A 16,279-nucleotide genomic window follows, 5' to 3' on the forward strand; every position below is an offset into this window, starting at 1 on the left:
AATGCCCACAATGTCTACAGCTAAAATCAATCGTATAGTACATAGATTCTTTTGTTATTACTTGTTTTGATGTGATTACCCTTGGATCTGTTCAAACAAATGTGATACAGTACCAAGTAATATGAATAGGAGAAGAAGTGTGGCCATGAAAGAGATTTCTGTACAATGGAAAAGGCAACACACCAGAGGAAGATTATTTCATTAAATGTAGGTTCAATAAACAAACAGTAAGCAATAATTTTTTTTTATTATTAATTGCATTTTTAAACAGGAAGACTGTGTGTATGATGTTATCTCACCTTGCTTTTGAGCCTTTCTGGGCTGTTCTCTGCTGCCGGCTCTGTGGAGCTAAAGAAAGGGGGCTGGTTACTGAAACATACACAATTGAATGACTGGTAAATGAGACAGGTGCTGGCAAGAGATGAGACAGACTATACACACAGGCGAGAGCTGCATTTATATCAGTGATCCTGCAGTATGAGCCGATCTTTCAACCTCAGTATTATAGCTTAAAATTTTGCACATAGGATTATTTGGCATCTATTCTACATCATATTTGGGTTAAAACATTCAAGATGGCTGTATAATTTCATACAAAGTGAAGATTTGTTCAAATGCAACATTTTTACGTGTGTCTCGCAGTTTAAGAAAACTCAGTTTTTAAGATCAGGTGTGAACCTACAGTAAAATTCCTGAGACTTAAGCTAAAGTGCTTTTATGCTGACATTGTTATGAAAAGATCCACAATTATTTTATGATATGCATTTGTTTTTAGGTACTGTATATTAGGTCTGTGCTCTGTATTCACCTTTTATAAGGAGATCCTTTCAGATACTGCTCTTTCCCTTTACTTTTCCTCAGTGAAGACCTGAGAGGAAAAATCAAATCTATTAATAGAAGCATGCAAAAATGTTTAGACTCAGTCATCATTTACTTTATTTGTATAAAAGAGATGCAATAAAAATGAATGGTGACTGAGGGTGTTAATCCCTAACATTATTCCTAACATCTTCTTTAGTGTTCTATGGAAGTTAATCATACGGGATTGCAGAAGCATGAGGGTGAGTAAATGTTGACAGAATTCAAATTTTTAGGTGAACTACTTTAAAGGAATATTCTGGGTTCAATACAAGTTAAGCTCAATCGACACAATTTGTTGCATAATATTGATTACCATGAAACTGTATTTAAAAAAATCTTGGTTCCAGTTACAATGGAAGTGAATGTGAATCCATAAATGTTCAAATATTCACTGTTTTAAATTATAGCTAGAAGACATAAACAATATGCAAGTTAACATATTTTGTGATAAAATCGCTTACTAACCATTTCTGTGTAAATTTATTTCCAATCAATTTCCAGTCATGCTGCAAACCCTAAAACAACTGTAAAAATAATGAATTAAACAACTTTACAGCTCAAATAATAGCGTTTCTGACCAATCCTGTCTTAACAACTGTTGCCCCACCGCCATTTCTCTGACAAGCATTTGCCTTTTTACAATGAAAGCCTATGGGAGTACTGTGTGTTTGAGTAGTTTTAAGTGGGATTTTATCAAAATTATCCAAAAAATTTTAAATACATTGTTGCTGGGTCACTTGTAATAGTGACAAAGGGTAAATAGAGAGGATACACGCAATGTATTTTCTTTTTTTCTTTTTAAGTCTTTAAATAGATATTGATATTGACAAGATATTGAAGTAAATGGATTAAAATGTGTCATTCCTCATACCAATATGAACATGTATGACAAAAGCGAGGACACCCTAAATTTGCTCCAAGATAAATGAAAGCTAATAACTTAACATGAATTAATTTAGCTATTGATTCAGGTCTTAGTAAAGGTGATAGTAAAACAAAAAAAAGAGTTCACAGCATCAAAATTAGTGTGTTATGAGATGTTATAAGCAGTTCTTTTCACTTACATTAATATTATGAGGTTTGTAATTGCTTTTCTCTTTTCAAGTGACTGTGATGGTCATTTAGCCCAATTCTGATTTACAGTCTGCACAGTTTTCAATCAAATTACTGTGTAATTTAAACATTTCTTTAACAAAAAACATCAGATAAATCTGCTTTACAACGTCACATTTCATTCCAGTCCACGTAATAATATTATCCATTCTATTTATGAGAATAATTTGCCAAAAACCCAGCCGTTCATGGCAATGTCCAATTCATTCCTATGGGGAGATCTGCAGAGCTTGTCAGAGTGAGCGACCATAACCAAGGGGTTAACACAATTTTTGTGGTAATCAACATTATGCCACAAATGCTGTTGATTGAGCTGAACTTGTATTCAACCTGGAATATACCTTTAATATGAGAATATTATAATACTATAAATGCCTCATGTTATTTAACATAATATATTTATAGCTTGAACATTACCCCAAGTCTAGAAGTTTTTTGTCAGATTTATCCTCTTGACTGACAGCTGCTGAAGACCATGTACAAAAATCAGACATAAAGAAAGTCAACTTACAACAAGATACAACAATTATAAATGGCATATTCTTTTTTTCTTTATTTATTTAAACCTTATTAACAAATACTACAAATGGCTAAACAAAGATGTTTAAAAGCTAATTGTTCTGATATGGATATTTATGGGGGTGTTCCTTTGAATATGTCCTCTTTACTTTTGGGAATTTGCTTATTGTGCGTCTTATTGCACCTCTAGGGCCTTAAGCATAATTCATTAGCCTTGTAATTGAGTCTTATTCTGTTATTAATGGTTTGGTGCATTTACCCTCATTATCAGATCCCTGCGGAGGCTGTGTGTGCCTGAGTGTGGCCTCTGTGGCATCACCCACTATGGAAGACTGAGCTCCAGAGCCCTGCAGAAAGGGAGAGAGAGATAGATGAATAGACAGAGAGGTTTAAAAACCCAAGAAGGACACTTAAAAGCAATCTGTACTTTGCAACAATAAGCTGTTTCATTTCTGTTTCTGTTTAACACTTAAATTTACATTAGAAACAAATAGAAAAGTTAGACCCAGAATGGTTTTTGATTCTGGGAGAGAATATTCTATATATTGTACGGTAACCAATTTTTTATAGAAGCCATTTCAGTAGCCTAATAAAAGCTGTTATTTTACATGGAGCTGGGTGTTCACATGATCACATTCCCTGTGAATACCCCCCTTATTATTGGACACTTATGCTCACGGAATAAATAAATCAAGCAAATAATGCATTTCTACAATGCCATTGGTAACTGAAAACTATTGCATTATGCTGAATACACACAGCTAGATGTCAGTCCAAGACAACTGCCAGGCTCAATGCAAAATAAACAAAAATAGCTGTTCGCACCTTTTATTGTACATAAAGTATAAAGACCTGATTGAGGAGCAGGACATGCAAGAAATGCATTCAAACTCATTCTTTTAGAAACATTAAATGTGTACAAATGCAATTACATTAACACTCAATAGTAAACTGCTGCAGCCAGAAATGCGCTCATGTATATAGAATATACTGAAAATATATGAATCTACCATATTCTGCAGGCACTCGTGAATTGTTAAGTATGAGATTAGAACTGACTTCCACTCTTTATAAGCACATCTGTCTTTCTGTGTGCCTTAAATATCCATTGCCTGCATAAGAGGAGTTCGATATGTGTGTGTGTTCAGTTTGTGTATGTGAAAGTGTCTTACCCTCCCTTCCAGGCTCTCATCTCTCTCTATAGGACTGCAAAATCTCTGTGCTCCACTGGCTCCTGTTAGCTCGCCCAGTTCTAGCACCCAAAACAGAAATTTTAAATAAAAAAATATATATCGTTATACACATAGACTGCACATAGTTATAGCTCCTCTGTCATTGTTCAAACAAACAGGTAGTCCCGCCCCCAAAATCACTGGTTGCACCAATATTGCTATTTTGGCCCGCTCATGCAAACAGAGCAATGTTGAAAGTGCCACAGTATTGAGACTTTCGAGGAAATCAACCTACAGTAAAAAGGCTAGATTAAGGATGCATATGTGCATTAAAGGGACAGTTCACCCAAAAAGGAAAGTTCTCTTATCATTTACACATCCACATGCCATCCCAGATATGTATGACTTTCTTTCTTCTGCAGAACACAAACAAAGATTTTTAGAAGAATATCTCAGCTCTGTAGCTCCATACAAAATAAGTGAATGGTGATCAGACCTTTCAAGCTCCAAAAATCACATAAAGGCACATAAAGACTCTAGTGGTTAAATATATGTCTTCAGAAGCAATATGATAGGTATGGGTGAGAAACAGATCAGCATTTAAATCCTTTTTTACTATAAATCTTCACCTTCACTTTCACATTCTTTCACAACCTGAAAGTGAAAGTGGAGATTTATTGTAAAAAGGATTTAAATATTGATCTGTTTCTCACTCAAAGTCATTGCAACGCTTCAGAAGACATAGATTAAATCAATGGAGTCTTATGGATTACTTTTATGCTTGAAAGGTCTAGTCACCATTCACTTGAAAGGACCTACAAAGCTATGGTATTCTTCAAAAAATGTGTTCAGCTAAAAAAAGAAAGTCATACACATCTGGGATGGCATGAAAGTGGGTAAATGATAGGATCGTTTTTATTTTTGGGTGAACTATCCCTTTAAGATGGAAAAAGTATTTATATGTTATTGTGAAAATGACACACAGCAGCTTTAAGGAAATAAAGACAAAAATCTGCATGCCACTATCAAATATATTGTCCTTTGTCTGATGAAAAAGCATAATCCTACAATAGATGTCTGGCTACTTATGTTAAGATGTCCTGTACTGCCATATGCTCTTTATGGATATTTGAAATGAAATGGGCTCTTGTTTGAAACAGGGCTTAGAGGTTCCCTGCTGAAGAGCCGTCCCTGCGGCAGCACTTCCCCTTAATCTCCCTCATTCAGTCACAATGCATCCAGTCAGCTATGCAGTGCTGTCCGCTCTTATCAGTGATCATGGTGGATTCAGAATGGGTGTATTTGAAGGGCCAGTGCACCCATTAAATTGAGTGTGTGAGGTGTAAAGCACCAAGTGTTTGAGATAAACAGTGCTGTTTAAATTTATTAACATATCTTGTTTGTGTGCAGCCACAAGGTTAGAGTTCAAAGAGTGGGAGGGGCACAGTACAAAGTGGTTATAGAGTTTATTACAGTGAGATACTGTTGCATAACAGGAATAACACACTGCGTACTCTGCTGTGTACTCGCTTTGTACACAGAAAGTGACAAATAGAGATTTTAGATTAGTCGCCATTTTTAGGGGGCTTTCACACTTGGTTCGATTGCCTGTTCCGAACCAGAGTTCGATTGCTCCCCCCTCCCCCCTGCCCCCGATGGACTGTGTTCACATTATATATTTGTATCCGAACCGCGGTACGCTTGCGTCATCAAGCTGCAGCTGGTGCGTAATCGTGTTGCTTGATAACCGCGAAATGAAAAGGCGTCAAAATTCAATGAATAGACTTGCTCGGTTCACATTTGTTGTTCTTTTTTTTAACCTTTGTTTTGTTTTCAACAGCAGAAATCATCTCTCTGCTTGCAGTGCGTGTGCATCAATCCCGCTTTTCGTCAAGGTAAGTGTATTTACACACACACACACACACACACACACACACACACACACACACACGCACACCTGGCGTTCCATACACACGCGCACGCACGAAAGTAAACCCTTTTCGCTCATTTTGAAAGTGACGCGTGTGAGACTGACGACCACATTATACGTCATCAATAGCGGTTCACTTCCGCGGTTTGGTTCGATTGCGTTCATATCAGCAGCGAACCGTACTGGAGTTCACATGAACCGTACCCCAGACCACCTTTTTAAGCGGACTCGAGTACGGTTCGCGGGTGCACACCCGAGTTCGGAAGACAGCGTTCACATCATCCAAACGAACCGAACTCTGACGTCATTCGAACCGGGGTGCGCACCAAAAGTGCTAGTGTGAAAGCCCCCTTAATCTGACACGGGCGAGGCTGTGAGGGTTGTAAGTACACAATTTAGTTTGCCGTACTGTTGAGTACATAGATGTTGATTGCTCAGTTGATGATATATAAAAAAAATTGATCAAGGGCCTTAAGATATTTTCATTTGTTTTAAATGAAATATGGTGTTGGCTAAACATGTCACTTTGCTCATTTGTTAAATTTTTAACAGATGTCAACAGTAAACTACCAGGCATGCCTACTTTTATTTAAAACATTATTTTTGCCCATGGACAGAGTCAACAATAAGCCATTGGCAGGTTGATTTGGTGAAGAGTGTTAAAACTCATTTTGTTTGAGCATCCCGACATGCCAACTTCATCAGACTCAACCAATTTTTGAGCTATCTGACCCCATGGAAGACAAGGGGAGTGTTCAGAAAACCTGTTTGAAAGCAGTAATAATTTTTTACCATTCTTTTTAGTGATGCTAGTGGCACATTAATCACACTTTCTTCACCTTTAAGTAAAGCGTTGGAAATCAGGATTATGGATGGGTTTGATATATTGGATGTGTGACATATTTCCCCTCCTGAGTAGCTGAAACCCTTCTAATTTTCTCTTATATTCCTGATAAGCAGAGCTCTAACAAAGACTGAAAAGGAAATCTGTGCACCTACTATGTATATTAATTGTTTCCCATCACATTATAAAATGATGCCCATCTGGTCCCTGCATGGTGCTTCACCTAACACTATATTAATAGTTTATAGCTGTACTTGATAAAGTGTGGCTTGGCATGTGAGTGCGTCTGTATGTAATGTAGTGTCTGTGCGTTAGAAGCTCTACTTTGAGGACACTTGTCAAACAGAAGATTGATGATCATTTTAGTAATTAATAAGCAACTGGGTGACAGTGACAAGTTTAGGTGTGTGCGTGAATGTCTCACCCTCTCCACAGACACTTCTCCTTGGATACTGTAAGGCTGCCAGTCTCTCAGTCATCTGGGCTCTGCTCTCAGCACTGTTGTTGTTATTGTTTACCTGGATGCCATTTTGTTTCATCAGCTGCATTAGCTCTGACTCCAGAGTAGCAATCTGCACAAGAATACATGTAGCATGCTGTTATATGTAGTATCTACAAATGAGGTAAACCTATATTATCATTTGAGAAAATTTAAACAAAAATATTTAAAAGTGAATATTAAAAAATCCATACATCTGCCTTCTTGCTTATATTTTGTTTGTTCTTACTTACATTAGGTTACATACTATGAAAGTAGCCCATTGGAGATAAATACAGGTCTGTATTTGTCATATGTATCTATAATAAGAAAAATGTATGTAAATGAAAATTATGTTTGTAAAAAACACATAGAATAATATAACATATCTCGATAATAGCTGCCTAAACATATAAGTTAGAAATCTCAATGATTCTATCATGAATTTCATATGTACATTTTTTTATCACTTATTATATAGCTCCCTAACTATAAATATTTTAAATAAATTGCTTGCTATAGTTTATAATGATATAATTGAAGTCGTTATTCATTGATAATCTTGACATCCGCCCTAGCGTTCCTTGTTTGGATTCATCAGATAACTAGTGATGTCTGATTTGTGAAGAAATTATACTTTTAAAGGGATAGATCACCCAAAAATGAAAATATTTTCAGAATTTATTCACACTCATGCCATCACAGATATGTTTAACTTACTTTCATCTGCTGAACACAAACAACGATTCACTTGCTTACAATGCAAGTGAATGGTGACCAGAAATTTGAAGCTCCAAAATGCACATAAAGGCATTATAAAAGTAATCCACATAACTCCAGTGGTAAAATCCATGTCTTCAGAAGCGATATGATAGGTGTGGGTGAGAAACACATGAATATTTATCGAGTCACATTCTTTGTGCATATCGCTACCTACTGGCCAAGGAGGAGAATTTATAGTAAAAAAGGGACTTCAAAATGTATCTTTTTCTCGCCCAATCCTATCATATTGCTTCTGAAGACATGGACTTAACCACTGTAGTCATGTGGATTACTTTTATGCTGCCTTTATGTGCATTTTGAACAGTTCCTTTAAGAATATTGCTCAGTTTTAATTACTCTTTTCCATATGGGCATGCACTCTTGGATGATTTCGCTGTTCTAGCCAGTTGCAATGAATTGGTGCACTGGAGTGAATCTGTGTGTTTGTGTATGTGTGTGGATGGATTTAGGTGGTTTACGTGGACATTTTAGGTTACAAACTGGTAATTACAAGGGTATTATGCTATAAATGTGGTTTATGAGGACATTTCTAGTGTCCTTATAATTCAAATTGTTTAAAAACATAATAAAATATGTTTTTTTGAAGATGTAAAAATGCACAACGTTTTTGTGAGGGTTAGGTTCAGTGGTACGGTTAGGGTTGGGGATAGACCCTAATCCCCAACCCTAGCTCTAGTCCGTACAGTATAAAAATCATTATGTCTATGGAGAGTCCTCTCAAGGATAGCCTCACCAATGTGTGTGTTTGTGTGTGGATAATTACCCTCAATTGAAGACTCTGGATTTCAGCCAAATGAGACTTTTCTGCCTCCTCCAGCCTCTTCTTCTCTGCATCCTCCTTCTGAGCAAACTCCATCTCTCTGATAGACAGAAACACAGAGAGAAACACACACAGATTTGGAGAAAGGTCAAAAATATTTGTGTAGTCATTAATGGCAGAGAAAAATGCTTACATTACCTATTACTCTCTTCTGAAGGGCTTAGAGGGCAGACAGTCTCATTATCATACAAACAACAAAAAAATTGAACCCATCAAAGCACTGATTATTAGGAAACTTCTCATGCAATGCCATCTCCTGACCGCTTACTCAGGCCTTTTAGCATGGACTGTTAACTATGGCTTTAATGCCTGAAGGGAAACCACAATTAAATGCAGTCAGGCTCCAGAGGAGAGGAGTTGTGACAGACACAAAGATCATCACACACTCTGCTGCTCTCGGTTCCCTCTAGTTTAGCTTGTGCAGAGAAATGCACATTGAGATTAATTTAGTAGAAATAACAGTCCTCAGTCACACAGAAATGGCACTGCAGATCCAACTGCATTATGAAGATTAATCTCAAGGCACACAAGAGAGAGTTTTCTATCTAAGCAATCTTAGTTATAAGTATAAAATGTACCCTGCTGAAAAGACTGGTATAACTGGTTACATGTTGTGTTTTGAAAGCTTCTTGGTGATTAGCGAAAAGTATTGGTAAAAGAGTTCAATCTTCTTTACATAATATTTGTGTGTGCTATGTATTTTTATGTTTAATAGAGTGCCACATTATTAGTTTAGCAGCATGCTAATGCCAAAAAATCTGTAGTTCCAAGATGGCAAATGAAGCCATATAAAGAAATTAATCTTATTATTAATTTAATACAGAAAAGTATTGATAAACCAGTTCAATCTACTTTACCCAATATTTGTGTGTGCTATGTATTTTTATGCTTGCTTTATCATCTTTGTCATGTTGTTAGCTTAGCAACATGCTAAAGCCAAACCTTATTGAAATAAGTTGTGACAAGCCTCCCGTGCACTTCATGAGAAGACGTAGAGCATTCCAAATCGGTCACTTTTGAGGTTTCATTTCAGATCGGATGCTGCCCATGTAGGCAGTAGACAGCAAGGCAGTTCATAAGGTTTTGTAAGCACAACCAAAAAACATGGCTCATCCTTCGGATGAGATGTTAAACCGAGGTCCTGACTCTCTGTGGTCATTAAAAATCCCAGGACACTTCTCGTAAAGAGTAGGGGTGTAACCCCGGTGTCCTGGCCAAATACCCCCCATTGGCCCCTATGTACCATGGCATCGTATTAATCTCCATCCCTGAATTGGCTACATAACTATACTCTCTCCTCTCCACCAATAGCTGGTGTGTGGTGGGCGTTCTGGCGCACTATGGCTGCCGTCGCATCATCCAGGTGGATGCTGCATACTGGTGGTGGTTGAGGAGATTTCCCCTATACTATGTAAAGCGCTTTGAGTGCCTAGAAAAGCGCTATATAAATGCAAGGAATTATTATTATTATTATTTAAAATCTCAGAATCTCTTTTGCAGCCATTTATGGAAACCAGATCATTTGTGGGCTTTTGAGGTAAAACGATATACCATATATTGGTTATAATACCATAACGATTGAACCATATAATCAAGACTCTCATCTTCTGTATTCAGCACTGTTCTGATATTATAATAACCTGAAATGTACTTACTATTCTCTTGGACTAAAGTACTTTTGAATCATTTTGAATGTACCTCTGCTGGAAGTCCTTAATGAGCTTCTTAGCTTTGTTGTACTTCTTCTCCAGGGCCTGATACTGACTCTGGGCTTCCTTCAGATGCTCGTTTACTGTATGACACAGCGTCTGAGCCTCAATCCAGTAGCTTTCTAGCTTTAGCATCCTCTCGTTGTTGTCCTCGATGCTTTGCTTTAGCTGTGTCTTCTCTCTTTCCCATCGTGTCTTCTCTTTTTCCACTGCAGCCAGCTAAATAGAGAGCAGGATACAGGGGCAGAGAAGACATGAAGGTCTGAGCCGTGGCATAGTGGATCGTGCATGTTTCATGACAAATAACAGAGTGTTAAAAAAGGACACAGGTGTGAATCCATTCCTATAAATTAAATTTTTGAAAATAAATAAATTAATTAAGGTAAACATCACAAAGATGTAGCATATAGTGAATAACTGAAATTAAAGTCATACTGAAATAAAAATTGAGCCTACGTATATACTTTCTTAGTAAATGTTCCTGATCTTTTTGTGCATAGTTTATCAGTGCATGTTACTCTCCAAAATGTTTGTTTTATCATGTTTCATCAAAAAGATATTACTTTCTCTGCCTCTAAAACAGCTTTTCTGATTGGGTCACTACGGCTACACAGTTGGGGGAAATGAATTAATAACCAATAATATAATAGCATATTTTTCACGATCCAATGGAATCCCACACTACAAAATTTCATCAACATATTCTGGGTGCATCTCAATCAGTTCCCTAGTTCCGTAGTCAGGGCACTGATCAGTGAGTCAGCCATTTTTAGGGCTGTCTCATTCGCAAAATCGCTCCAGTGCTCTGAAACGTTCGCTCCCTAAAACATTACACTATGCACCGTTAAAACCAGGGAGCATCGTTGCACACTATGTTCTCTTGCTGTAAACGTCGTCATGTCTTCTGAAGTCTCTCAAGTTGTTAGAAGACAAGCACAAGTGTAAATATATTATGTCAAAGCCTTATTTTCGCTTTAGAAGAGAACCTTAAAACCGACTGTAAAAATCACAATTTAAACAACTTTACAGCTCAAATAATACACACATTTTAACAGATTTAATGTAAGAGCTTTTATAAAATTATAAAATCCAAATTTCTGTGTTTAAACCCTCCAAAAATTGGCCAAGTTCACTTTTATTGTCCCCATTCACTTCCATTGTAAGGACCTCACTGTAACCTCGATTTTTTTTTAAGAAAAAAAGAACAAGTTGAAATACATTTTTGAGGTAATAAACATTATGCCACAAATGCTTTTGATTGAGCTTAACTTGTATTGAACCCAGAACATTCCTTTAATATGTAAAGCGTTTATAAGCGAAATCTGCAAACCAGAATAAAATGAAAAGTTTAAATATGACTGTGGAGACTTAAGAACTATGTCTAGACATCATCAACAGAGCCTATGACATGAAGAAACAATAAATCCAAAAATCCAGCAAAATCTCTCATTAATAATATAAGAAGCTGTGTGCATCAGCTTTACAAATAAAAAATATGATTATACGATTAAGCAGATGAAGTTATTTAATAAAAATAGAGAAACAAATATGCGTGTCATATCAAAAGGTTTCATATGAGCCAAGAGAATTGAAAGAGCCCTGTGAATGCAGTTCTGATCTTACTCAGTTTATTAATGATAACAGGTTATACAGTCTGGTGTAAAGGGGAAACATGAAATAAAACCAGTTGACACTTTCTATGATAAGTATAAATATTTGTGTCCCATTACTTTTTAGAGGTGTTAGCATTAGAATGTCAAATTCCATGTTTAGGTAATGACTATTATCTAATAAAAGATTAATACAGGAAGGCGGTTCTGTTAATGTCAGGTCCCATTCCCCTTAAAATTGTGATTTTGGACTTTCCCCCCTGAGCAGTCTTGTAATTTTTGACAGCAATGAAAACAAGCCTGTGAGGGATAGACTTACAGTCTCTTCAATGGGTTGAACTTTTGTTTAAAGTTTTTTGGATTGTTCTACTGACAAAGGCCTCTAAGGTCATCACAAAGCTTACTTTTGAGTGTCCCTAAGTCCCGTTTGAAATCGAAGAGGAAATGTGCCTTCACTCCTGCTGCCCCTTTAATTTTATTTAAAAGGAAATACAATTTTATCAATACCTACAAAAACAACATTTGGTCCCAAACTAGATAGCTTGTAAGGAGTGATCCTGTAGCTTCATTTAGGCAAAATGTGCAATCCTGTTACCAATTCTAGCACTTATTCTTTTCTTTCTTTCTTTTTGATAAAATATTTGTTTAATTTGATGTTTATGTGGTATGTATGTCTAGACAAATCAGTGTTTTTGTTTCTATTTAGACATAACGGTTACAAAAACTGCAAACCTGAAAATTAAAAAATATATATATTTTAAGAGGCTCTCTTTTATACCCTATTCATGGAAAATGTCAGTTGTTCTGTACCTGCAATGCACTGTAGTTAACATTATAAGAAGTTAACAAACAAAAAACTTGAAAAAAGACAGGTTTGTTGCTTACGTCTATGGAAAGAAAATCATTAGGCGGCATCTTACCTTGTTCTTGAGTTTCTGGATCTCAGCTTCAGTGACAGTGTGTTTAATCTGCAGCTGTACACACAGAGTGATAAGAGAGAGGAGAAGAAGATGAGTGGATGATCAAAGACAGTGTTTCTCTCAAAGTGCACTGACTAGAGTGGCTCAGTATTGCGTGACAACACTCCTCTCTCTGCAAATCCACACTCAAGAGACAGAACGGGGGAGAAGGAGCAACAGAGAGACAGAGACCAAGAGAAATGAGGGAGAAGGAGTGAGCTCTGGGATGAAGAGCTTTTATCATTTCCCACCCAAGAACATGGTCTCCCATTTGCACCAGTTAATAAGAAGAACAGAATAGGCATTAGATTGTCCTTGGTACAAGCCATTCCTCAAAATTATAACTTTTTCTAAAAATAAATTGAGGCACGGTCCACAATTGCCTTTTTGCCACACCTGAACTGAAAAGCTCTACTCAGTCATTTTCTCTTGCCGGTAGTATAGAAATATAGTCTACTGTACATAATATATTTTGTCACTATAAAAATGTAATTATTTAGCCATTTTACACTGAATATTTGTAAATAGAGAGTGTCTCTGTTACACATCCCAATATTCTTCCTTATATTCTCATTGAAAGTTGCCCATTGGAGATTTATACAGGTCTGCATTTTACATATGTAATTTTAATAAGAATCACTTATGTAAAGGATAATTGCAGTATGTTTTCCTTGCATGTTTGTAAAAACCATACACAGAATCATATAACATTTCTTAATAATAGTTGCCTAAACATGCAAGTCAGAAATTTCAATTATTCTACTATGAATGTTCAGTTATCATAACTTATTACATAGCTCCGTGGCTATAAATATCTTTCTATTTGCTTAAGTCGTTATTCATTGATAATCTTAACACCTTGTTGGCTTAATGTTAGTGTGTTCATGCATTCTGAATGTAAAATACTAGAGCTCTGTGTAAATTCATAAATAAATAAATAAAACTTCAACCTAAAATAAAACAGTCCTCAACAAACTGATTGTGCCAAATTTTCCATGAGGTCAAAGTCATTAAAAGTCAGTTACCGGCCGACTCGCAAATAACTAAATAACCATTGTTTACTCACATTTGGTAATTTTTTGGGCCCTTCTTGTATGTTTGATACATTTACACAGAATTTGCAGAGACGGTTTAGTAGACAGAAAAAAAGTTAGATGCGAGGTGAATATTGACAAAATGAAAAGGACCAATGCAACATCTATTTTCTAAACTCAAGCTTGATCAGGATGCAGTGACTTACCTCTCTAAACTTCTGATACAGCTTAGTGGCATCCAGTTCAGATGGCGAGATGATGTCCTCATTTTCAGGTAAATCAAAAACCTCAATTGCCACTTCTCTTTCGGTTCCCATTTGCTCCACCTCCTCTTCCTCATCCGTGGCATACTCCCCTGTCTGAGCACAGACACATGGGAATAAACATCCACCATGCATTTACTGAAGCGATCAATGTGGACCGGAGGCTCTATCTTTAATAAGATGTGTAATGTTTACTATAGGCTTTGTGTCTCCAGGATGCTGAAATTTTAAAACAATAATAACCACAGATATTGGAGCCCATATGATACTTATATATATATATATATATATATATATATATGGTATCCTTGGCTGATTGAAACACATTAAAACTTAAATCAAAACACTTTAATCCTTAAAAACTACTCTTACATATTCAAAGAGTTTTACGGCAATGTTTGAATAAGACTAACAATGACAATATGAATAACAATGAATAACAATATGCTATGTCTTCAGCATCACTTTTTATATTGATTAATACTTTAGTTAGGTATCTGAACAAACCTCTTTCCCTAAATATTCAAGTTTGGCACAAAACTTGTACTGCACCATTGCAACTGACATGAATAATATCTCTAATCATGCGGCTTGTTAAGGACAGGTGTACTATTATTGCTTTTCTAAGCAATCTGACTAAGCTAATTATTTTCATCTGGCAGACCATGAAACGGGTGAAAAATCCAATAGATTTACCATTTTAGGTTGGGCTCTTTTAACTTGCTTTAAACAAAGCCTTAGCACTCACCTGGAACACCCAAGCAACCACCTAGCAATGTTTGGAACCATCCAGCAACACACTAAAAACCATTCATAACATCTAAGTAATTGCATAGCAACACCCTGGTAACCCTCCACAACAACTGGCATTGTGGTTGCACGCTCTGCAAGGACAAGCACCGCACACATTTGAAAATGTAAAAATCAAGTAAATAAAAATCTAGTAATTTCATCTGATATAAGCACCTCTTCCAATTTTTTTAAACCACGAATTGTATATATACAGTATTGTGAGGTATGTAAGCTATCTTTTCAAAATAAAAAAAGATTTGTGCAACATCTATTTCTCCTGCTTGCGTGTGGGTCTGCCAAGTTATTTTAGGTGAATGGATGTGCAGACACACAGACAGGTCGGTTCCGCTTGGCTGGGGCTCGTATCTGATTGCAGGGCAGGGCTGTTCCCTGGGAGGCCTCCTTTCCAGATCAAATAATCCAGCCAGGCAGGAGGCTGTATATAACCCTGTCTGAGCTACTGTACAGGTTAAACCTGAGTCTCATTTGTGTCATATATGCTCATACACATAATAATAATAAGAATTTCGGTCTTTATTAACAATTTTCCAAAATGAATGCACATAGATATAAATCAATAACAATAAAGCATTACATTTAAAAGGAAAACAAAGATTACTGACCGAAAAGGTATAGTCTGAAGCTTTAGATTATTATACCTTCCCTTTTTACAAAACATATTCTAATTGGCATCCCGTTCATCACTATACTTGGACTATACAAAGACAAAAAAAAAACGAAAGTTCTAAATATTTCATAATGTTTTTTTAATTTGCAACGTGAACTACACATTCATAATTCCTTGTCACAACTATTCCACAAGTTTAACCCTTTGACAGTTATAAATCAATTTTTTTTTTTTTATATTTGTCCATACCCATGTTTTTCTAAACATACATATTCCTAAGAATTTGCAGAGTCTGAATACATTTATGAAGTAAATTATTTTGTGCTTTGTACAATATCTGAGCAGTTTTTAGGTCAACTAGATCACACAATTTTAAACCATGTAATTGAATAAATACTGCGTTGGTTGGTTCATAATAATCTGATCAATTTACCATTCTTATAACTCTAGCCTGAAAATTGGATTAGTGTTGGTTTGTATGTACTTCCCCATACCTCCACACAGTAAGTAATATATGGAACTATGAGATTTCTTTACTGTATTAAACTTATAAAAAGTATTTTTTCCCTTTTAATTCATTGATTGTTATTTAGAGGTATTTTTAAAAGATGATTTTTTTTCCTCTTTATTGTTAGTAAGCACATTTAATACAACCTTTTAAGTCAAACACAAGCAGAATATTCGGTTAAGAGCTAATGATTAATTGTTGCAATAATTGCTGAATAGTTGAATAAAAGTTCTAATAATCGTTAGATTAATCGATA

General features: G+C 36.0%; 1 protein-coding gene across 3 annotated transcripts in view; it reads right to left on the reverse strand.

The window, feature by feature from the left end:
• The window catches only part of LOC127619624 (neurabin-1-like), a 90,545-nt gene that overhangs the window by 8,167 nt on the left and 66,099 nt on the right, over positions 1–16,279 (reverse strand). For 2 of the 3 annotated variants that reach the window (XM_052092543.1, XM_052092544.1), the window contains exons 7-16: positions 14,039–14,191; positions 12,760–12,813; positions 10,219–10,448; positions 8,464–8,560; positions 6,864–7,011; positions 3,666–3,745; positions 2,753–2,840; positions 2,392–2,440; positions 809–868; positions 300–348 (exon numbers count right to left, since the gene is read on the reverse strand). In XM_052092543.1, coding sequence (XP_051948503.1) covers positions 300–348; positions 809–868; positions 2,392–2,440; positions 2,753–2,840; positions 3,666–3,745; positions 6,864–7,011; positions 8,464–8,560; positions 10,219–10,448; positions 12,760–12,813; positions 14,039–14,191 — 1,008 coding nt within the window. The remainder of the gene's footprint in view (positions 1–299; positions 349–808; positions 869–2,391; positions 2,441–2,752; positions 2,841–3,665; positions 3,746–6,863; positions 7,012–8,463; positions 8,561–10,218; positions 10,449–12,759; positions 12,814–14,038; positions 14,192–16,279) is intronic. The other variant, XM_052092545.1, reaches the window with a different exon arrangement.

Source organism: Xyrauchen texanus, chromosome 26, assembly GCF_025860055.1.
Source record: "Xyrauchen texanus isolate HMW12.3.18 chromosome 26, RBS_HiC_50CHRs, whole genome shotgun sequence".
Taxonomy (NCBI): domain Eukaryota; kingdom Metazoa; phylum Chordata; class Actinopteri; order Cypriniformes; family Catostomidae; genus Xyrauchen; species Xyrauchen texanus.